The 25,451-nt window shown below is 33.7% G+C and overlaps 1 protein-coding gene across 4 annotated transcripts in view; it reads right to left on the minus strand.

Moving 5' to 3' along the window:
- The window catches only part of TMEM161B (transmembrane protein 161B), a 68,954-nt gene that overhangs the window by 21,932 nt on the left and 21,571 nt on the right, over positions 1–25,451 (minus strand). For 2 of the 4 annotated variants that reach the window (XM_037801227.1, XM_037801226.1), the window contains exons 3-5: positions 14,264–14,347; positions 12,077–12,174; positions 8,486–8,642 (exon numbers count right to left, since the gene is read on the minus strand). In XM_037801227.1, coding sequence (XP_037657155.1) covers positions 8,486–8,642; positions 12,077–12,174; positions 14,264–14,347 — 339 coding nt within the window. Of the gene's footprint in view, positions 1–8,485; positions 8,643–12,076; positions 12,175–14,263; positions 14,348–18,134; positions 18,190–25,451 lie in introns of those variants that run through there. The other 2 variants (XM_037801228.1, XM_037801229.1) reach the window with 2 other exon arrangements.

The raw sequence follows: 25,451 nt of genomic DNA on the forward strand, positions 1-25,451 counted from the left end.
GTTTAAACCTAAACATTTTGCTATTTTAATGTATTACTGCTGGAATTTAGACTCTTGAGGTATCTGTTCCTTAAGCTAATATCTAGCTAGTGTTATGACCGAGCCTTCCTTGAATGTCAGGTGCTAATAAAAAAGAAAGAAAAAGAGAATACCTTTATCAGTCCTTGCAGATTGACCTGTGACAGTACTCTCCTTCAGGATTATCCAAGAGTTTAGAGAATAGCCCCAGACCAAAGCATGTGCATGTGTCTTGTCTTGGGCATGCACATATGCCCTGGAAATTCCCCCATCTAAGTTCCTCACAGTGGAAGGTCCTGCACTGTACATCTTACAGTCATCAATCCCTAGCCCCAAGCAGCACAAGTCGACTGTTCTCCCATAGTGTTCTGTAGGAGCACTCAGTGAGCCTTCTATACACAGGGCAAGTTCTAGGACAGTTGAGTCCCTCAGGCCACTACCAGGCAGATTAGACCAGTATGTGCATGAGGGCTACCCTGCTTACTCTAGAACTGGGACCAGAGATGTGAATTGGGAGGGTGGGTTGGCTCCGCACTGTGTTGGTGAGGGGTGTGGGAGAAGTCAGCCAGAGTGCCATGAGATTCTACTGCTTTTAAGGAGCCTTTTTCTTGATTCTACACTCGCCCCCTGCACTGGCCCCCAATGCTTTAGCTGGAGCTTTGAGAAAGATGTTTCTGCCAGTTCTTGCTAGTTGATCAAAGTATCTGGAAGGGATGGAGTCTTGAAATGTCTCCGCCATCTTGATCAGGGCAGGCATCCATGATTATCTTTTTAAAATAGATCACATTTCTACTGAATCAAGTCATTTTTATAGGACAAATCTTGTTTTTGAAATAACAATTAAAAAAGAAGTCCTAGTAATTTTTTTTCAACTTAAATAGTTAAACCACCCACATCTATTTTTCCAAAAGAAAGGCAATGACATGCTCAAAACACATTACACTTTGCATTACACTTTGCATTTTACAATGCAAACAAATCTAGGAACTATAACAAGAATCTACTAAAATGTACACACTGAAACCTTACAATAAGTACATTAGTCTTATGACCTATCAAGCAAAATCCCTTTAAAAAATAATCTGATCCTGTCATACAAGCTAAACACACACACACACACAAAACTGGATGATTTTAAACTAAAGCATTTTTTCACATTTTCTTAGGTATGAAGTTTCAATTACTTAAAGAAAAAAAGAATCTAAAATTTTCTCAGATATGAGCAAACAACTAATTAGGCATGTTTAAACTTCCATCCCACAACAAAATACTATAGCCAGCTTCAACCTAACCAGACTAAGGAGGAAAGCAATAATCACAGTTTTTGAAAGCTTAAAACACAAGCTTTATAAAACAGAAAAACCAAACCCCAGAAACTCGATTAACTAATCTTCTGGATTAAAATAAAACAAAGAAGGCTGCCCCTAAATTTTTTATTCACAGGAAAATTAATTATCACCTCCTAACTAAAAGAAAACAGACTCAATTATAAGTTAATAAACAGAAATAAGTTCCTATTACCAAGTAAGATCCCTGTATAACTCTAGGCTTCTGACCTAAGAGCTAGGTAATTTAGCAGCATTAATATAAAAGATCTCCAAAAGTTTACAAAGGAAACAGGCTTTCACAAACAACATGCCATATAAATATTTTCAAGACAAAACAAACACCTTGTTTCAGATTCAGTAGTCTGAGTCTTGTCTCTTTCACTGGGATACTTGTTATCTTATGCAATCTACTTGAGGGTTTAGAGGGGATTTTTTTTCTTATTAATCTAAAGCAGAACATATTTGTAAAGTGAGAATGTAGTGATTTAGTCTTTTATGGAATTCAGAAATGGTGACTAAGTTGTGATAGTTTGCTATAGTTGTCTATTTCCTACAACAAATGCAGGACTTAATGTGTAGACCTTTAATCTAAATCGACATATAGAACTCAGTATTAAACCCCCAAAACCTTAGAATTTATTTCAATTTAAACCAGGCATTGTTTTCTGCTTTGTATATAATTTGCATATTGGCAACCAAGGCAAATTAAAATTTAAAACATAGCCATGAAAACATACATAATAGGGTTTTGTACATTAAACCATCCACATTGTAAAATACAAGCACTGTGGAAATGTGACCAACGATCCAGTCCTTTAACCAAATATAAAAGAATACTGAGAAGCTTTATCATTCTTTGTAGAATAGCTTTCTTCTCACTCAAATTCATGTAGTTGACTCAATATTACACCCTATGCTACAGCTTATTCATACAAAAAGGTTCTTTGAAAAAAAAATCTATAATCTTAGAGCATTTTAATATTTAAAAGTTTTACTACTTCTATCAAAGGATCTCTGGATTTTTGCTATGTCATTTTTAACTTTTTACTTTTCCTTTATTTATAAATGAAAATGATATGCTTCATACTCATAAAATCAGTAGGCATTTCTCCAGTGATTCTTCACGGATAAAGGAAAGACAATAATGAAAACTGTTTAGTACTTAATGCAAGGCTTTCTTCACCCTCTACTTTCCCCATGCCATGTAACTTGGCATCAACAGACCTGCAGACTTTGTTTATAGGTGGTGGTTAGAATTACAAATGGAGAAAGGAATAAAGGTGAGAATTAGTTTGGGTTTAGGAGTGAGATTAGAAGACGTGTGATAACTGAGATGAACATACAACTCAGTCGAAGCAGAAACCAGCTGATGACAAGAGACAGCTCAGTCTTAAGTTTCAGGGTTCAAGGTTTTAGTGTCATATATTTTAAAAAGTCCTTCTCATGCTTTTAGAACTTTCAAAATTCTGTAGAAATTGTAATTGCTGATTCTATATTAGTAAGTCAAATATAATTGACTGGGGGTGGGGGTGGGTAGAACAAAATGAACCACGGAAAAACAACATTCTCCCTCACTTTAAGTTATATATAACTAATTTGGGGACGACTTTAACAAAGGACATTTCATCAGTAATGATTACTGAGAATTTCTGATTCAACTGATCTATGGGTGACTCTGGAATTAAGTGGAGCTATTGTCCCATGTAATCAGTGGAGACGTGTGTTTGGTAAGTAGGCACATACAATAAGAAAAAAGAAGCCAGAGGTCACTTCAGCTAGATTCTGTTCATAGGGTGTGAAAGCCATTCCAGATATGTTATAACTAAAATAAAGACAGGCAGTAAACAGGCTCCTTCTTGGTGTTCATCTGGATATGTGACATTCAATTCTAGTATCCTGCACGCATTGAAGGAAGTAAGTCATTTTCTCACATGCTATAGGTTCAAAGGAAAATCATGTATCCAAACAGACATGAAATTTTACTTCCCTTATTGTTCCTTTCTCCCCCCTCATGGAGGGACAAAGCTGGCAAAAAATAACTTGTATTCTAAAGCCAGCATTTTCTGTCCTCTCTGGGATAGAGAGACAGCCAGCTACCAGATTCCTGCAGGGATTCTCTTGTTTAGTGACTTTCACGAGTGTACTACTTAAAACTAAGCAGAGAAAATTTAGTGCTGAAGGTTGCATGGGACCTTTGTTCTCACATTATTAGGCATCGCCGAGTGAAATGAAAGATAAAATTTATTAATATAAACAATGATTTCAGTTGCTACTGGGTATATTTTTCTAATTTTAATGTCTCTTAGTAGGTAAGTATGAAGGTCTGTATCACATTAAATACAACTGCATATAAAGAATATACATTCCTACATAAACACCATAAATAATATTTTAACATATAAACCATGAAAAAAATGAAAAAAGAAGACAAGTATAATATATTCCATAATGAACAATTTTTCAGAGAACATGAGAAATCATTCAAGTATCAAAACAATAACATGACATTCAGTCAACTAGTGCTAATTATCAAATTAAAATATTTTTAGTGTTTTATATGACTTGCTGTCTAGCAATGTGTCCTTATTCTGATTGAATGGGATTTTCACAAATTTAATACTATAGAATTAACTAGTAATATTTTAAATGCTTGAAATTAATCTGTCTTGAAAGTAGTACAACACTGGTTATCTGGGGATTATTTTCAACTGACACACATTATCAGTGTTTCTACCCAGTACAGTTTATACTTTGTGAAGATGATAACTTTTAAGGCTTTGTTCTGGCCCATCTGGAATAAATTATACCTACAGCTCTTAAAAAGAGTCAACAGAAATGTAGCACAGAGGTGTTAAAATGGTCAAACAATATCATACATTTAAAACGGTATCCCCACTTACAGTTTTAAAAGACCATTCAGTGGTTTCCAGTTAAATACATACAGTGTAAGACAAACATTTATTGCTAATTCCCCAAATTTAACTAAATAAACCATAAAAGAAGGAAAGTAAAAACCCTCAAAAAAAAAAAAAAAAAAAAAAAAAAGAATAGGAAAAGAGAGCAGAGCAGAAAAAGAAGAGATGTCAACAAAATTTTAGAAGAGAGTAAGTGGACGGACAAGGACTGATTGATTCACATTTCAGCATTCTCTGCTATATAGTGTCTGCAAAGAGATGAACTAAATAAGAATGTAAAGCCATTCACCAGAAGCCCTGGAAAAGTCAGGAATTGAAGACACCAGACACCTCTGAAATCAGGACTGCAAGATGGATGAAAATAGGAAGACTGGTTGAAAGTCTGTACTAGTAATAACTAGACTTCTCAAATTTTCTGTCTTACCTAATCATGCAGATTAGTAAGGGCCCTTCCCCAACTCGGACAGATCCCAGAAATACTATCTGAAGACGTGAACCAGAGAAGATGGGATTTTGAGGCATCATGCAGAACTGAGAGTGACAATGAGCAGCTGAAAACAGTAGGGATTAAATAAATGTCTACACCTTAAATGTTGAGACTCTGAGACCTCTTTCCCAACCAGCTACCAGAATGCTGGCTGTTAGACTTACACCTCACAGATGGGAGAACGGGCATTTCCTCTCTGGAGAAAATAACAGACCCAATAACCAGCAGACCCTGATATTTAGAGGATCCCCCAAATATACTGCCAGGTCCCCACTGAATTATCCACAAAAAGTTCCACCAGCCAACAAGCTTCAATCACCTATACAAAACTTCCAATTTTTTAGTGACTCCGTCTTGAACATAAACATATTCAATGATCACTAGATTTTTGAGAACAATTTCTAACAGAACAATTTTGAGGCAAAAAGGAGGGAAAAGAACTCAGAAAATAAAACAATGCAAGGAGTAAATTAAATCTTAAAAAATATTAATATCCTCAGGGATAAAAATAAATCATTCAAGGAGACCAAACATCTTACCAACAGGGGTTTTCTGAAAAAAGATTGTTAGAAAACAGAGGATCCTACCAAAGAAACAATGTTAAATTTCTGGATAAAAATAGCAGATTGAGCACACCCACTCACTTTTTGTCTCTCCCTAAACCCAAACAAAATCATGGAAGAGGGATTTTTTCTAAACACATAAATATAGAGAATGAGAGAAGAGAAAAAGCAATACAAGTTTGGAAGCTAGAAAGCAGATATATAAGTGGTAACTGACTAAACAGAATGAGGAATTAGAATCCTAAGCCAGCTGTGGGAAAAGCTGAAAAGCAATCTGATTTATACTGTAGAACTCCCAGAAAGGATGAGGAACCCATCAGATTCCCGATAATTCTCTACATTGGAGTGAAAGTATCAATGTGTGTGGTGAGGTACACACTTAGAAGTACCAAAAAGTACTCAAAAGAAGTACTTTTATGAGGTAAACTATTTTTATGTAAAAGAAGTACTTTTATGAGGTAAACAGTACTTTCATCAGCTAAACTTTTATGAGGTAACCCCAGCTCCCCACCCCCAACCAATCCTCACAGAAGTCTGGAGATTTATGCTTTGGAGAGGGTAAAAAAGATGATCACTAACCCAACCAGACAATTCTACAAAGTCATGGTCAACTTGCTTCACCATGTGTTTCTTTTTAGTGCCTCACATTTAAATATAAGCAGGCAAACATGGACCAATAGATCTCTCTGTGAAAAGCCTTCAACATGAAAGATAGCAAAAAAATCAAACTTGTAGCAAAAGATACTGCAGAAAAAAAATTTTAATGAAAGCTATTATCAAAATCTCAAATAGACATAAGATAATGCAATCACAAAACAAGAAGCATACCATTTAAAAAAATTGAAAATGAAAGCCCTTGAAAATTAAAAAATTATAGCAGAAATTAAAAACCCAAAGGGTTGGAAAGTTTAAGAAACCTAAGTTTGGTGGGTTTTGGTTAGAAAACTGAAAAATACAAACATAAACATATATTTGAGTGAAGATTGTAAAGAGATCCAATACAGGGAAAGCCAATCTGAGCAATAAGCATTCCAGAAGCTGAGAGAAGAGAAACTGGAGAAGATAACACCAATAAAACAATTCACAAAAATTTTCTAGAACTCAGAACATGAGTTTTTGAATTGATGACATCACAGCAAAATTTATGAAAACATTCTCTAAGACACATCAGCATAAAATTTCACCCAGGTAGATGGCTGAAGAAAAGACAGCACAGATTCCATGGAGAAAAAAATAGAACACATGAAAAGCCAGAAATCAGAATGGCAACTAGAATTCTTAATAGCAAGAATTGAACTTAGAAAACAACAAACTAATTGCCTTCAGAATGATTGGAGAAATGCATTCCAACCTGAAATTCCCTTCTTGGTTAATGAATCAATAAAATTTCAGGGTAGAATAAAAATACTTTCAGACATGCATGGTAACAAGAAATGTACTTACCCTGCAACCTTTCTGTTTACCTTGAGGATATGCTCCTCAGGAAGAAGACATGGAATATAAGAAAAAGGTGCTCCAATTCAAGAGATATGTGAAGAGAATCCCCAGGAAGATGATAACGGATGATCCCAAGGGGACAGATGTGCCTAAAGTGGGAAGGTCAACCAAATCAGAAAGGGGCCCATCTGAGGACTCCAGGAGAATGCCCTACAAGGAAATAAAATGGACATAGTACCTAATGCCTCTGAACATACAGAGATTTATATAACCAGAAGAGTTTGGGGTTGAATTAATGTATAAAAAGAAAAACAATGTTACATTGTTATAACATAAACATTGAATATTCCTCTAAAAAAATATCACTGTATGTGGAAGAACAGATGAATGTGAAATGATCAATGGTAGGTGACAGCACAGGGAGATAGGATAAATCCTCACTTCCAGAGTGAAATGGCAATAATTGATGCCTAAAAGTAAAATTGAGCAGTGGTGTTATAAGCATATGGTAAATACCAAACTGAGGTGTTCGAAGAAGTTGCCTGTGGAGAGGTAGAAGCTGGGGAGATAGTGAGGGAATACGATTAGTTTTTTAAAAAATAAAGAGAAAGAAACAAAAATATTACACAGTAGTGAAGGATATGTTCCAAATTTAAAGGGTCTATCTAGAACTTATCACAATAAATGACAAAAATTGTTCAAGTTATTGTGAAATTTCAAAATATCAAAAGGGAAAACAGAAAAAGCTTATGGAGGGTGTGTTTAAAGGGGAAAGGATACACACATACCAAGGACAAAAGAGTGTCCGATTTCTTGAGAACCTTCAAAATTCTGAAGAAAAACTATCTCCTTGTTAGAATTTTCTGAGTCACATTATCAATCAAGTATGAGGGGAGAACAAAGGTATTTTTAGGCATGCAAGATTTCAAAAGAAATTTCCCACCCTTTCTACGAGCATTGCAGGAGAATACACTCTGCCAAAAGGAGAGTAAACCAAAAAAGAGGATATCACAGGATTCAGAAAGAGACACAGGGAATTCCGGAGAAGATAATGAAGAAAGTTGCAGGATACTGTTAATGAAGGAAGTTTAGGAACTGACTCTAGAAGGGCATTTCCATGGGAAAACAAAATAGAAATTATGCATTTGAACTACTGAGGTTTAGATTTCTATGGAAGAGTTAGTTTCTATGTAACAACAACAACAAAAAAGATTTGTCAAGGAAACAAATGTTAACGACACTACTGTGCTCAGTTGTGAACAGTATTTTCATAGGCATAACAAGGTAAAGCTGACTACTGATTTAATTAAAAAACTGTCTCATAACTGTTTTGGGAGAAAGGAGGAAGAAAAGGGAAAAGAAAGGAAAGAAAGGTAAGGGAAGGGAAAAGGTGCAATAACATCTAAAATTAAAATAGCAGGATCACATAATAATTAAAAACATGGAAGGAAATCTCAAAAGAAATAAGTAAAAAAGGTAAAAGTAGCTGCCTCTGTGACATGAGACTTAAGGGTAGGTAAAAAAGGGCAAGAGACAGACATGTTTCCTTATATTTCACTTTGAAAACCATTTACCTGTATTACTTTGAAAAATTTTTCAAGTAAATAGAAAAGTTTAAACAAAGAAAAATTCAGTAAGACCTGAAATCTTTTTCAAATCAGAAATGGGTTCTCATGGTGTTAGCTGCAAAAGGAAAGCACTTTCATAAATTAATCTTAATGATGTTTTGAAGGATACACTGCAAAAGACAAAACAAGCAGGCACCAGACTAGGCTGATATTCATTTCCTGTGTAGGCTTCATAAAACTGTAGTAGACTTCAGTTACTAGATATACGACTGTGGCAGCCACTGTGAAATCCACCAGCCACTGGTATTCTGGAAAGTAATGCAATGCTGAAAAATAAAGGTTTAAAAAAAAAAGTTTTTCTTAAACTTTAGCTTATGAGGATTTATCCATATAAATAACTTTAAATACACTAGACTTTATTCTGTTTGCTGATTTGCAATGTAAGGTCTGCAAATATGAGAATATCTAAAAATGCAGAAAATGGATCAAAACTGTCAGCATCCCAAACAAAATTTTAATACCTCATGAATTAAAAAATTCAAATAAACCTAAAAGGATTACAAGAAGTACATTTAAATTTATGTTAAAATACGTGATTATGAAATGTGTTGGTAATTTCTTAACTGATTATAAATCAAGTTTTTTGTTTGTTTCCATTTAAGAGTCTAAGCTATGATATCTTAACTTCGGAATACTAGGTCTAGGATAAAATGGATTTACTTCTTACCTTTCATTCTGTGATATGAGAATTGAACTTTATCTTAGTTTTTAACTGCACTAATGGAAAACTAGTAATTTTGTGAGTAACTGCAGACTAAAAGAATTAGTTTTCATTCCCTCTTCTGTTCTGAAAGAAAAGCTGATGCAATGCCTATTTTATATAAAACCACACCCCTTCAACGAACTATTCCATCCTTAGGAGTTTACATTAAAATTAGCATCCTCTGAAAGTAAATATAATTCCACCTTCTTCTGCATCTCACAATTGTTTTAAACTTCTTACAAGGTATAGAGATATTCTCATTTACTTCTGCCAGAGTATTGTCCAAAATATCAACATCATTTTGTGGAAGGCCTTCTATAAATGTAAAAGTAAATCACATTTATATATATTTATATATATATAAATTCCTATGTACACACTGGCATAAAACCAAATGATCTACAATCCTTTGGAAACTTAAAATATCTAAACAAACTAACCAAAACTTACTTCATCTGCATGAGATAACAGCAAGATTTCTAAAATCCTAAATCCTTTTGTAATTGGGTAAGTTTTTCATTTGCCTCAAGTTATTTTAACTGCTTTAGCTTTTTTGATGTGACAGGCCTAACAGCTTCTGAACACAAGTCTGAAAAATTTATCCTGTTTGCAGGATTCTGCCACCCCCAACCCCCATCCCAAACACCACCCACTTTGAGACCTCTGAATAACTTTCTAGAAGGACAGGGAAATGGGTGGAAGAAATAGTCAAATATCCATTTATCTAAAGGTTTTCAAGTGTTATTAAAAACAATCAGTGTAAACATTCTGATTCTTCATGCTGCCACACACACACAGGCTTCCTCCAGGAACTTCAGCAAACAGCCAAGGGACATTCCAATACTTCTATGCTTTTTAAGAGGTTCTTACAATAGATAACTTATACAAATTGAGAAAGACTTGTGAGACAGTTACTGGAGTATCAATAATAGATATATTAGAACAAAATAGATATATTAGAACAAAAGTTCAAATTATATATATTCTTGGCAATTACATTCTTCTTTTTGGGTATTTAATAATATAATTATACATGTGTCTTTTTATATAATATTGGAGACAAAAGAAATTTGAGAGCTCATCTAGCCCAAATGTTTTCCCTTAAGCTCCCAGAGGTACCCAAAATTCATTCAAAAAACCCTCTACTTTTACCTGAACACACACACACACACATCCATTCACAAATTACAACATAACAAATTACACAGCAAATTAGACCTCAAGATAAAATGTCTCTCTGTTATTCTGGTTAACTGGAATGCTCTTGAAATTATAAGACCAGTTGTTTAACTAGTACCATTTGCAACTAGCTCCCAAAATCTTACAAGTAAAATCAAATACTGAATAAACTGTATGCTGAAGCTACTTAAGGTTTCCATGACCTTAATTTCAAATTTTTAAGGTCAACAAAATAGCCTACTTCTCATTAAATAGCTTTTACCCTATTAGGTGTGTAACATCTTGCCCAAGTTTAATATAACTTCTCTTTGCTTCAGATTTCTAATGAGTTAAAAAAAAAAAAAAGGGTCTTGGATCTTCCTAATAAATTGTAAGGATAAGTATATACAGGTAAAACACTTATAGCAAGGTCTGATAAATACTCTATAGACACTAGCTATTAGTAAAAATGACAAAAACTTTACAAAATTCAAACAGAACACACAGATATATATACATTCCTGAGTTTACACATCTGTGAACATTTTACACATTCATATAATATTAGTAAAACAAAGGTGACAACTAGTAATCAAAAAGTCTAAGTGCTTTTAAATGTTTTAAATTTTGCATAAAACATAGTTAAAAAGAAAAAAAAAGATGACATAACCAGTCTTAAAAATCTGACTGATACTAGACAATTGATTGATATTATTTCTCACTGACATTTTTGGGTTCTAGAACACCCTTTCCATATACATGCAATCTTTCCAGATACAGAATCAACTTTCAAATACATTAAAGCCACTTTATATCACAAAATAATTCTATATGAAAAACTAGAAAATCTGTAAGTTGTTTTTGAGGGTGGTGTGATTTAATCCAAGAAGGGCCAAATTAAATAATGATCCTTTATACTACATTATCAAAATTATAAAGAACACATGTTATTTTATTTCCTCATTTATCATGTAAATCAGTGGTTCTCAAGCCTGCTCATATGTCAGAATCACATGCAGCACTTTTAAAAATACAAATTCCTAGAATCCACTTTAGATTTCCTGAATCTCTAAGGGAGGAACTGGAAAATCTTTATTTTTAAAGAACTCCTCAAAAGTGATTATGATATACAGCCAGGTTTGAAAAATACTATTTAAAATAATATCACATTAGACTATTTTCCTTTCTAGGATTTGAATAATTTCATATAGATTTCATTTTAAACTTAAAACCATTATACTCATCATACAATTATAGAAACTGAGATACAAGGGGAAAATTAAATGGCTTATTGAGATATACCCAACGGGTAAAATGAATCTTGAATAAGTGAAGTTTTCTTACTTCTAATCTAGTTCATTACTCTAAAATCACTTTCCTTTCCACCAAATGTGAACATAAAATTGAATTATTATAAATATAGGTAATTCAATACAAATATACAAATGCATTTTTGCAAACCACATTATAAAAGTAGACCGGCATAGCAAGAAGTCTAGAATTCAAGACAATAAAAACTGACTATGCCCCAAACTTATTTAGACAGAAGCTATATAACAAATTTGTGTAAGTCAGTCTCTTCTGAAAATTGGGGAAAATAATGCTTAATACATGCTTAATACCAGTTAGGTGAACAGAAATTTTTTTAAAAAAATTTAATTGAAGTCATTTTGAGTTCCTAAGTTCTTAGAAAGATTCCATATATGTTCTGTATAGTGGACTTAATGATTTAGAAAAACAAAAACAAAAAAACTAGCCACAATATATAAAATCTAAGTACTTTCACTAGCATAATATAAAACTGAGAGTTACAGAACTCTTTACCAAGAGTTCCCTTACCTAAAGTATCCACTTCTGTAACTGACTTTGTTTCTAGATGAAGGTCAATATCCTTTGGAATGGTTAATGGCTTACTTTCAATGTGACCATTATATTTCCTACAAAAATCAGACAAGTGACACAAAAAACAAGTTACCTACACTGTCATCCAAGTGCTTGTATAAGGTAATTACTAATTTAAAATTTCACAGAGAAAAAGAGAAGCATAATTTTTAATATTTCACCAAAAAGGAGGTAAGGTAGTCAAAAGTAGTTTTTTAAAAGGGGGTACGAAATGTGGACATAGATGATTATGTGGCTATAAAGAGCTCCAGGGAAAGAGTCACCTAAGTTAGTCACAGGAACAAAATCTTGGTTGCTACCTTAGAGTTTCACACCCATTTCTTCTATTCGCTCTTCTGTGAGATTTAAAGAAAACCTAACACCTCATGGAAACTTTATTCAAGCACAACAATAAAAGCAAATGAAAAAGTGTATCGGTCTTTGAAATTATATATACATACGCACACACACACACACATATAAACAGACCTGTAATTATATACAAGTCAGAGCTGAACAATATATTAAGATTTATGTGCATGAGAATTTCAGAAACATGAAAGGCTAACTCAGTTTCTTTGATTAGAATCACAGATTGAGGAAAGCAAGAGAAGAATTCTTCAGGTGTATATGTATCTTTCAGAATTTAATTTTTTTAAGATAATCAAACATATAGAAAGTAAAACTAAGTTTCAATAACATTAATTACAATACTAGAAAACAATTTCGCATTTATTCTTGAATAAATATAAACTGGGAGAACCTTAGTAAAGAATTATTTTAATAATTCAAACAAATATTGCTACCAGCAGTATGAACAGTGTCATCAGTTGACCTTTTTGTATATATAAACCGTGTTCAATATATAAAATTTTACCACTATGAAATGACAAAATTACTGAATACAAAGCAAATAGTCAAAATTTATATCTCTGTAACATGAATACCATAGTATGTAACTAAATTTTACATATGTTGAACATGGTAGCTACGGATCGGTAGAAGTGGAATAAATGAAAATTGTATTACTAGTTATTACTCAGAATTGTGTGGACTAAGTAAAACTGTGTGTAAAGTGTTTTGGAAACTATATACTACTACCAGGCAGGAATATTTTATTAAAGAATATAACTATTGGAATAAAAAGTAGGAGGGTTTACGATAAATATTCCAAAGCGCTTCCAGGTGTATTTGTAATGCTAAGTCACAAAAAGGATGGTATTGTGATCAGAAAATACAATCTTTTCAAATTTCGAATATAGAACCAAATAATTGTTAATGTTAAAGAATTTTTTTAATATCTACAAATGCATTAGGCTAGACTTTTTAGTACATTCATGAGAAATTTGTGGTAATTTTTTGTCAATGACATTTTTATAATGCACTAAAATCATGAATCCAGTCAAAAATGACCCTAAAAAGCTCTTCTCGATCTCCAGTTGAGGAAACTGGTTCCCATTCAGAAAGTCTAATTAATGTGTAGGTTTCCCAAGAATTCCATTTAAATAGATAATGAAATTTTGAAGCTAGAAGGGTCCTTCAAAAAGCCTATGTCCAGTCCCTATATTTCACAGATGATGCTACCATGTCCATTCAGTGAGGTTAATTAACAGGCAGTTTTCTTTATAAACTGAAAACATGAATATAATACCAAAGAGTTTAAAGGGACTTAACAAATTATACTATCCCACTCCTTTCATTTTAAAGACAAGGAAACTAAGGTCAAAAGCAGGTCACTGTAACAACATCACAATTCTAAGTAATAGCAAAATCTGGAAAAGAACCCAAACCAAATGACATCTTTAAATGAATTGTAGGGTAAAGACATGGGTAATAGGTACTTCCCCCATTAAATCCCCTACAAAATTTTTCCTAAATATGATAGCTATATTATCTTCACAATTTAAATAAAGTTATTTATTCTGGAGTAAAATAATCACTGTTTTGTGCTTATATATTTAGATTTATATATATCAGGTTTTTTAAAGGGTGATTCAGTATTATTTTAAATCATGGGTTTTGATCTCAAATTTCTCAATTGTTTATCCATAATCAATAAATGTACCTTTCACCAAAGCACAAAAATATATTTATAAACACTGTATTAAATATTAACACTTTACAAGCTCAACAAAATTAACTTACCTGTCTTTTCTATTTTTTCCTTTTTGCTGCTTCCCTGCAAGAATTCGTAATTCTTCTTTTGTAGGATGTTGATACCATCTCAGACTAAGAAAAAGAAAATCCTCTTGAATAAAGCAATTAAAATCACGAGAATCACTATTTAGTCTACAAATATTTATCAAGTTTCCAGTTTGTGAAGAAACTGCTGGGAAATGTCAGGTGAAAAACTTGAATCTGAAACAGATACCACTGCTTAAGCTAACTTAAAAGGATTTAGGTTCAAATCCTGCAAACACTAAGCACTTACTAGATGCCAGACCCTATAATACTGTTTGCATATACATTTCTTACAACTGGGAATATATTCATATATATTAAGATTACACTGGTTTGGTAATAAAAGAAAATGGAGTAAACTCTGCAGGCAAGCTGGTGGGAACACATTAAAATTCTCCACTCATCCTTTATTTGTTCTGAAAGAATATCTTAAAAACAGACTTGTCTGAGTATCCTCACAACTACAGTAAGCCTTTCATTTCCTTTCTTCTTTAAATTTAGTTTGAGAGGTCTCAAACCTTATGTGCATAAGTATTACAAATTACAAAACCCTTTACGTTGACTATGTTTAATCCTCATAAGTAATGGGTCCAACAACTAGGTATTCAGCTCCACCACACAGTCAAAACATTCAAACATTGCTCTCAAGCACTGATCTGCTCATTCCAAATTTCCTGTATCACTTGGTGGTATTGCTGTCTACTAGGAAACTTAAATTTGACATTTGGGTCTTATCTTCAATGCACCCTCTCTGCATCTTGTCATCAATTCTGTTTCTTTAACCCTTAAAATTTTAAACTCTGCCTGTTCTACTGCAATTACTTTAATTCTGCATATCTTTTCTCTAACTGACCACTGCAAAACTCTCACTTGTCTCCCTGACCTCCCCTGGACGCTTTCCTCATAACATCCATTCTTCATCCCACCCTTAATTATCTTCCCATAATGCAAATCTTATCATGGAATATGCTTGTTTAAGTCCTCTCCAAGGCTCCTTACAGGGTAAAGCAATGAGTAAAGCTCTAGGTGAGGGCTCCAAAAAACACAATGTTATAAAGGGAGACAGACTCAGTATTGCTAGACCTTTCACTTTTTCAACTACAAAAATCTGGATTTTGAATATGAAATTTCCAATTTAAAAAAATGTTAGCAACTCATTTGCTGTCTTAAAAAACACTACAGCACTGATAATTTGAATATTGATGGCTATTTGAAGATATTTGTTTAAAAAAATTTTAGCTATGATAATAGACTATGGTAATTCTTTGGAAAGCTCTTATCTTTTAGAGATATCAAAATATTTATGAATGAAATAATAGAGTGTCTTAGATTTCATGTAAAATAGCATGTTGAGCAAGGTGAAGGAGTATAGATGAAACAATTTGACCATGAGCTATTAAATGTGAATTAAATAATTCATTAGATTATTGGCTACATATTATATTTATTTCAAAATTTCCATTAAAAAAGTTAAAATACACACACAGGGCCTAAATGTCTATAAGCCTCATGACTTGTTTCCAGAGCCTTTCAAGATCTGACCACTGCCTACCTCTTCAGATTCACCTCCAACCATTCCCCCTTTGAATGTGACATTCTAGCAGAATAAACAATGTTCCATTCTTCATAAATTCTTTTATGCCTTGGTGCTTTTGCATATATTCTCTCTGTTTTTAAACACCTATGTCCCTACCTAGCAAAATTTTAATTTATCTTTTATTGTTTTTACGGTAGTCTCCACTAATTGAAAAAGTGAAGGTTTTTTGACTTACATAGCTTTTGTATACTTCAAAAATAGTACAGTTATTGGCATATAGTAAGGCTCAAAAAGGACTACTGAACCAAAATTAATTCAGATCTCCTCTTAGTTTAACAGTTTTAAAATAAAATATATATCCTAAGATAAATGAAAAAGTCTCTAAAGCTACAACCAGCATGGATGAGGAAGCACCTTCCTCAAATTTTGACTGAAGTCCAGAATTTTAACTTATTATATTTAGAAGAGCACTTAATAACATTTATAAAGATAAATTTGTTGTTTAGCTTTCAGAAATAGTACATAACCAGTGAAAGAACTCTTTTAGTGTAGGAAAACTTAGGTTATTAACAGTCCTATAATAAAGACCTTCAAATTTTCTAGAAAGCATTTCCTTTTTAAATACATTCAAGCTTGTTTAATCTTATTTTGTGGACCCATTTTTTTTTATACAATGGACTACATTTATTATACCACTGACTGGATACCTCAGGTTTATCTTGATTGACAACAATTATGGCTCAAAGCTCCAAATCTAAGAATGCTCTTAGGGCTACTTGCTTTTAGTCTGTGACTCAACTATTTATCCATTTATTGATTTAACAAACATTTGTGAAGAATTCTTTATACTCTGCTAGTCAATGGAGATATATAATCACACAAAGTGAAGCCAAAGTTCCTTCCTTTTTTATACTTATTTTCCAGTTTGGGGGCAGAATTTAACCATTTAAAGAGAAAAAAAGTAAAGACAAAAAAAATTATATATTGTGACACCATACAAAAGAATCAAACAATTCGTGAGAATGAGAAGAGACACAATTCTCAGGTTATTAAGTGAGAAAATCCTCTCTGAAATAATACTTAAGCAGCAACCTAAAGGATGAGAAGAATGGAAGGCAGGAGCATTCCAGGCAGAGAGCAGCAAGCCCAAAGCAAAGAGACATGAAAGAGTATAGAATAGCCCAGTTACTAAAAAGCCAATGAGGCAACAGCAACATGTGCAAGGAGAAACACATGAAGGGAGGCTGAAGAGATAAAGCAAGGAACATATCATGCAAAGCCTCACCGGTCATGGAATAGTGTTTAGATTGTATGCTAAAATTTAATGGTTTCAAAGCAGAGAGAGAAAGAAATCAATTCATATTTTAAGATGCCTTTTGCTGCTCTGTGCATGAGAGGAAAGCAAGAATAACAGGGACATATTTTGGACATCAAAATCTTGCTAATGGACTAAAGGCAGGGAGTGAAAAAAGATAGTGGAACATTTTCTGAGATGAAGGAGAACAGGAAGAAATCAAGAATTTAAACATGATGCATTTGAAGTTCCCATGAGAAATCAAATGAAAATGTCAAGAGGGCAACTGCATATCAGAATCTGGAGCTCAGAGATAATTTGGAGTCATTACATAATTGTGGTATTTAAGTCCATTGGAATTAATAAGATTACCTAAGGAGAAAATAAAATATGGTAGAAAGCTGAACAGTTAATGGGGTATGAGAAAGTAGTTTGGGGACAGGGTTGTGACTACCCTTAATTTGATGTTACTTTTAGTGGGAGATCTTTAAAAACACAAAACAAAACAAAAAGTGTGCATGCTAACATGAGTAATCCAATAGAAATGGAGCAAGTGATGACATGGAAGAGAGAACGAATGGCCAAAGAAGCAAAGTCTTGATGAAGGTGATAGGGAAGGGTCCAGAGCACAAACGCAGGAACTGAGCTGTGACAGGCGGGACACCTCCTCCACAGGCCAAAATCAAAATACATAAAAAATAAAGAAGAGGGGTTGCACATGTACCTAGGATTGTGGATTTGGTGGTATGAAGATGACAGTGATGGGCTCTGGTTTTAGCAGCTTAGAGTGAGGCAGAGACAGTCAGGTGGGAGGGTGAGGAGAAAAGATTCTTGTTGAAAAAGTTGTCTGTAAAGTGGAGCATACGAAGAGTGCCAGGTAGTATGGAGTGGCCAACTAAGGTCTGAGATCATGAACACAACATAAAACTTAGAATTATGTCGCACGATTTTCTTCAACAGTCAGTACTTTGTATACAGTTTGATTCCATATCAAATGGTTCTACCTGATACACTTTATGAGTACTGGCTTCAGTTTTTAGTATTTTCCTTTGCTGTTAGTTGATATGTCTATCTCAGCAAAATGACTGCTTGCTTGCAACAACTGCACCATGACTTTCTGATATCGGCTTGAAAGATAGATATAAAAGTATTAGATTTAGATTCTATGTAGCAGTTAACAGTCAAAAATAGAATAAAAATGCTTTATGTTAATATGTTAAGCAAAAGGAACACAATGTAAAATTTCAATACAGTCAAATCACAATCAAGTGGGGAAATACGAATACAAAAGATTAGAAAGCAACACAACAAAATTTACACAGTGATTATCTCTGGGTAATGGGAATAAAGTCCACCACCTCCTATTTTCCTTTTTATTAATTTATCATCTTTTTCTGTATCATAGGCATGTCTTGCTTTTGTAATAAAAAATAATAAACTTAAAAAATAAAGTAATAGAATCTGACTGAACAATTAAGCCTTTTGAATTTAAGTTAAATATATTAATTTCAGTGTACTTTATGACACATATCTTGGCTATTCAGTGGCTTTTTTCACATATGTTCAGATTGTCAGCAATGGTTTATATAATAAAGTCAATCTGGTGTTGTAATTCTCTAAATTATTAAAATAATATTCAATAATTTTCTTGTATAAAGCTCTTACATAAAATCATCTCAGACCACCACCAGAGTTCAATAGTCCTGAAAATGATGTATCAGAAAATATAGAATATAGAATGTATTGATCTAGACCTTACTTTAGATTTTAAGAAGCAATGTCATTTAAAACAAGCCACTTAAAAAGTTTTTGGAAACAAAAATTTCATAAATTTAAAATGGAAATCTGAAAATGAACAAATATAGAAAAGCTTAGAATTGATAAAGCAAGCTAAAAATTTAACACATAAATAATCATACAAAACTCTGTCTCAGGGTATACAACAAGGGACATTAGAGGCAGCTTAAGTCTACATTCTAAATTTTTACAATTCTGACCATTAAAAAAACCAACTAAAAAAAAAAAACCAACTAAAAAAAAAAAAACTTAGAAAAAACAAATCCTTCAAATCCTAGAAAAATTTGTTCAGCATAATTAGCTACAAAATTGTTATACAGATGCATTCTCCTGTTATTTGTTGGAAGTTTTAATAGAATATCATAAACATTCTGGAACTGGAAGTTAAGATAGCTGAGGCAAGGAGAGCAAGGACTCAGGCATTCCGTATGGGTAATAGCTGAAGGTTTAAACCTTTCCCTTGGGTCATAAGTCCCACCTACTGTGCATTTGAATAGCAGGTTTCTCTCACCAAAGGGAACTTGCAGATTCTTGGATCAGGCAACATGCAAAAGAGAACAGGCAAAAAGAAGTAGAGCAATTGAACAGGAAGGTGTTGTAACATCCTCTTTACCCAATATGGGATGAGACAAAATCATTAAATCTCATAACATTTTTTTGACGAGGGACATATGAAGGGAAGTAGCATACCAAAGTGGGGAGCCTAGGGAGATAAAGGGGCAGAGAAAAATGCATGAAGTTAGAGCTGAATAATCAGGAAAATGGGTTCAGCAAGGAAGCTATTAAGTACAAAAAGCAGTATCCTACTTCTCATGCAAAACCCACTATTCAAATGTACAAAGAATGCAGCCTATCACTTACCTCTCCATGAAAAGAGGGGCCAAGCAAACTTCAAAACAAAAAGGAACTTTAATTACAATAGAAAGCAGAGAATACTTTGGCTACAAATTAGTGGTATGCTGACATGATAAAGAACAAACATCTTTAGGTGAAGTGAACAACTGTTAGAAAGAGTCTCCTATATTAGGGAAAGCAGTTCACACTAAAGGTACAGAGAAAGCAAAGTCCCAGGATTTCCTTCCTTTGGGGAAGGAGAGGAGGAATGGAACCTTCTGAGAGCCCTAGGGCTCTTCATACTTGAGTTTTTCTAGCTTAATAATACATTCTCATGGGTTAAGAGCAGAAGAGATCTTACCACTCAAGTTCTTGTTAAAGAGGCATGATCATATTAGAATGCATGTAAGATTAAGAACACTTTTTAGAAGAATATTTTTCCATTAAAAAAACTGAAAAAATGGAACACAAAATATGTATAATTTAATAATGTGGAATAAATTTCATTTCAAATGGGAGGTGAGAGGTATACTCTGAACAATAAATGATACTTCATATTTAGCATGCTTTTGACAATCAAAAATCAATGCTGATGTGCCTTTAATTTAGTTTAGAATAAAAGGCAGCTATCTGATCATACAGAGTCCATGAGAATACAGTAAGTGAAGAGAAACCATATACTACCTATAACCTTAAGAAGTTATCTTCTAAAAGGTAAAGTATAGCTAGGAATAAAACGACACAAATAAGAAAATAATCTTAATTAAATTACTCTGTAAGCTCTGACAGAAATCACAGTAGTTGTGGAAATTTACACTTGTCTCCCCCACCAAATTCAAAACCCTGTTCAAGTATGAGTTTCAGGGCAAGGTCTGGAGTTGATGAACAGCCATAATCAAATAAATACTAGACTATCAATCAGACTTCCAGGGTAAAAGCCCTTCTTGATCTATTTTATTTCTCAGTATGTGAACTTGAGTAAATCACTCAAAACTTGTTTTCTCATTTGTAAAAATGGAGATAATATCATGTATGGCAAAGAAGGACTAGACACTCACCAATTCTGCCTTTACTTCCTAGTGAAGTGGGGCCCCCTTTCCCCTTAATACTATAACATCTGCAAAGCAAAAATGTTGTGTAAACGGCATTAGACCATGAGGAGGAAGGAGTGAGACTGTACCAGTTAAAGGAAGCGAAACTTCATCATTCAGGGGAGGCGAAACTGCGGTTGCACGCATCAGCCAAGCATAACCCCTTAACAATCAATAACTGCACCAGTTCCAAGTGAAACTTTTTGTAACTCTTTAACAATCAATAACTGCACCAGTTCCAAGTGAAACTCTTTGTGAAATTGTCTTTTGTAACCAATAGCTAACTGCCAACTCTGCTTCTGTTAAAATAGCTTGCTTGTGTTTCCAGGATATGGTTTCTGTCTATATAAGGCACCAGCACACACGTCGGGGCTGCTCACTGAATTTCCTGCGCGGAGTAATGGTGAGCAGTCACCGGCCGGCTAATAAAGGCTTTTTAAAATTCTAATTGGCTGTCTCGAACTTTAACTCGCGGGCACCATAACACTAGGTACAATGAAAATCACATTTCCAGCCTCACATGCACTTTGGCCAGAACTAGTCACATGCCCTCAGCCTATATAATGTGGGCAGAAATGATACGTTCTAATCTTGGCCCCTAGAATCTCCTGAAAGATCCGCAGTCCACCCTTTCTTCACTTGCAAACTGGGACAACATCTCATAGAGGACTTCCAAGCTAGCAGGAGGAACAGAGGAGTCACAAGCTGGAAGAAGCCTAGATTCCCTGAGTCGTCCAACTTGAAGGATAGCTGAATCCTTGAATTACACTTTATGAAGGCCCTCCCTGGAGAACTGTCCAACCACCATTTGATTGTGTCCCCCATTTGACCCTCATACAAGTCTGATAGAAACAGAGTGAGAAACTTTTATTAAATTCAGACACTGAGACTTTTTTGAGGTTATAACATATACCAAACACATCCCTTATCCTACCTAGCTCACAGTCTACAGATCAAAATGAGATAACAGATATAAAGACTGTATCACTATAAAGTTTATACAAATATAAAGGAATTAAATCAGGCTAAAGACTATATAGTTTTTTTTTTAAAGTTTTTTTAAAAACAAGAACTCTACAGTACTAACAGCAATATATAAATGTTATTTAATACGAGCTAGGAAATTAATTTTTATATTAAATATAAACTCAAATATAAAGTCAATAGGAAATTAATTTTTATATTAAATATAAACTCAAATATAAAGTCAATAGGGTGCTAACTTAGATGCAAAAAATGCTTATTAACTTAGATGCAAAAAATGCTTATTAATTCAGAAAAATGGCAGGCCTACTCATTAAGTCAACAAACTAGAATGAGGTGCCACCTCAAACCCTCCATTCCAAAAGAGACAGAGGGTGATGAATAATAGGGACAGAGATAACTAGCATGTCATAAAAAGAGAAGCCATAACTTGTAACAAAAATATGAATGCTAATGTACATTTTGAAGTTATACCACCAGTGGAATGAATAAACAGTAAGGCAATACAACAGAAACTAAAAACAAATTTCTTCTGCCAAACTCACTATTAACATACTGCAGTATCTACATGTATTCACTTGTATAGTTCTTCTGAATAGTTCTACTCAATATAGTTACTCCCTAACTATACTATACTATTGATAGTCCTCATGAGCCTTTTGCCAGTTTGAATGTATTATGTCCCCCAGAAAAAGCCATATTCTTTGATGCAGTCTTGTGGGGCAGACGTTTTGGTGCTGATTAGATTTGCATGGAAATGCATGCCACCCAACTGTAGGTGATAACTCTGATGCAATATATTTCCACGGAGGCATGGCTCACCTATTTAGGGTGGGCCTTGATCAGTGGAGTCATATAAATGAGCTGACAGGCAGAGGGAACTCAGCGCAGCTGTGAGCGATGTTTTGAAGAGGAGCTACAGCAAAGAGAGACACTTTGAACAAAGCACAGGAGCTGCAGATGAGAGACATTTTAAAAAAGGCTGTTGAAAGCAGACTCTTGCTCTGGAGAAGCTAAGAGAGGACAAATGTCCCAAGTGCAACTAAGAGTGACATTTTTGAAGAACTGCAGCCTAGAGGGGAACGTCCTGGGAGAAAGCCATTTTGAACCCGGAACTTGGGAGCAGATGCCAGCCACATGCCTTCCCAGCTAACAGAGGTTTTTCAGACACCATTGGCCATCCTCCAGTGAAGGTACCCTTTGTTCATGGACATTTTATGGCCTTAAGACTGTAACTTTGTAACCAAATAAACCCCCTTTTATAAAAGCCAATCCATTTCTGATGTTTTGCATTCCAGCAGCATTAGCAAACTAGAACAAGCCTCTCTCTCCCCTTAAGTATTTTAAAGACCTTAAAGAATGCCCTCAGATCTTTCTCTCCCTTCAGTCCAAAATGCAAACTGTCATTTCTGATCAACAGTATTTTTAGATGAGCAATTTAGAAGGGATTTTAGATTTTTCAATATTAAAACAGTATCATTTTCTAACACAAAAAGTTGGTAAACAATAAATTATCCCCAAAGGGTAAAATGAATTATCTTAGTCCACTGATTTAGGTGACAACACTCAGCAATTTGGTTTCCATGACCTAAAATCTCCAGGACTAACATTAAATAAAGATATCTGATCTTCTTTACTAAAATAAAATAAAATAAAACTGGGAGGAAATGAAATTAACAATAGAAGGAGCGTAACCAATTCTACAAATTCTTGATTGGCAAACTTGGGCCCTCATTTGGCATTAAAGATAGCAGTAACTAACACTAAAATTAATCTGCTTACAAAAGCAAGTCAAGATCACAAAGAAAATCAAATCCATGTTTATTTTTAAAGGCTGAGCTCTCACTCTAATTATTAGATAAGTATACTGTTATGGATTGAATCATATGCCCCACAAAGACATGGTCAAGTCCTAACCCCCTGCTATGGATGTGAACCCATTCATAAACAGAATCTTTCAAGATCCTATTAAGATGAGGCCAAACTGAATCCGGATGGGCTTTAATCCAGTATAACTGGAGTCCTTATAAGCAGAGGAATTTGGACACAGTGAGGAGACAGACAGGGAGACAGCAATGTCAAGATGCAGAGATTGAGTTATGGATTGCCAGCAAGCCACCACCACAATGACAGACTTCAGAGAAAGCATGATCATACTGACATCTTGATTTTGGACTTCTAGCCTCCAAAACTGTAAGACAGTAAAATTCTGTTGTTTAAGCCAACTAGTCTGTGGGACTTCGTTACAGCAGCCCCAGCAAACTAAGACATATACTTATGACACACTCTTCTCAAAAAAGTAAAGATTTTAAGCATAATACATTATTGCAATATTAGCAAAGGGAAGAAAATCAGGTTTTCAATTGCTAAAGTTTTAGTTTTTACTGGAAAATGTAAGTTTTATAGAACCAAATGCAGAGTATGTAAGAAAATGGAAATGCATATAAACTAAAATGGGACGATGCCAAGATCTTTGCAGCCAAAAGAGATTTGCAACTCTCTCTGGATTATAAGCATAAAGTTTAGAAATGTGCAATTCTCACTAGAAAATAACTTGCACTTTTATGTATTATGTCCAGTTTTATTAATTCAGATTCCATTTATTTAGAATTAATAATAGCATGCCCAGCTGATGTTTACCCTTTAGTAATCAATGAAAAGGGTTTTGCTAGGCAATATAAATAAACCAGATTACACAGGACATGTTAACACTTTATTTTTTGCTATTAAATATTTTTAAACAACTCTTCCTGCACACGTTCATATATAAATTCATGTGTACATATGAATGTGTGTATATATAAATGTTCGTACGTATCACCATGTTCTAAAATAATTTTAAAGCAGGCTGAGTAAGTAATATTTTTCTATATTTAAACATCAATATGGAAAAAGTATAAAAGCCTAGAGAAGAATATAAATAATTAAAACTTGAAAATAGATCCTATGAAAGAGATTTAAGTTTTGTGGCTGGAATAGCCCTGAATTAAAGGCTTATTCATCTTACAGTATATGAAATCAGTAGTATGAGAGCTATCCATTTTCTCTATCTTCAGAAGGTCTAAACAAAGAAAATAGACATATAAAGCACAAAGAGAATTCGGTTAATTATTGAAGAAAAATAACTGGGGTAAAATTGTACTCATAGTACCAAATTTCTCACTTATGTTTCATAATCTCAAGTTCTTTTGGCATACATTTCTGAGCACAGAATTTTCCTGCTTTTGCCTCACTATCTCACCTATATTTAACTGCTTTACTTTTATTATTATAATATATATTTCAACAAAACAATTTAGCTCCTTTGTGGAAGCAAGATTACAGTGCAATAGACCAGAAAAAAAAAAAAAATCCCACAAAAAAACTTTGTCTACTCTTTGCTAAATTAAACAGCTTAAAATTCTTTACAGTAAAACAAACCCCCAACTTTAATATAAGCTCTCAAATGAGTCACCAACAATAGGAATATGCTTTGAGCCACTTTTTTCAAAAATGATAAAAAATATTTCAGCACTTCAATTTATAATCTGTCAACCCCTTGTTGATCAACTTTTTTTCTTTTTTTAATTAGAGAAGTTGTGGGTTTAAAGGACAATCATGCTGACCAAATTTTTT

The sequence above is a fragment of the Choloepus didactylus genome, chromosome 13 (genome assembly GCF_015220235.1).
Source record: "Choloepus didactylus isolate mChoDid1 chromosome 13, mChoDid1.pri, whole genome shotgun sequence".
Taxonomy (NCBI): domain Eukaryota; kingdom Metazoa; phylum Chordata; class Mammalia; order Pilosa; family Megalonychidae; genus Choloepus; species Choloepus didactylus.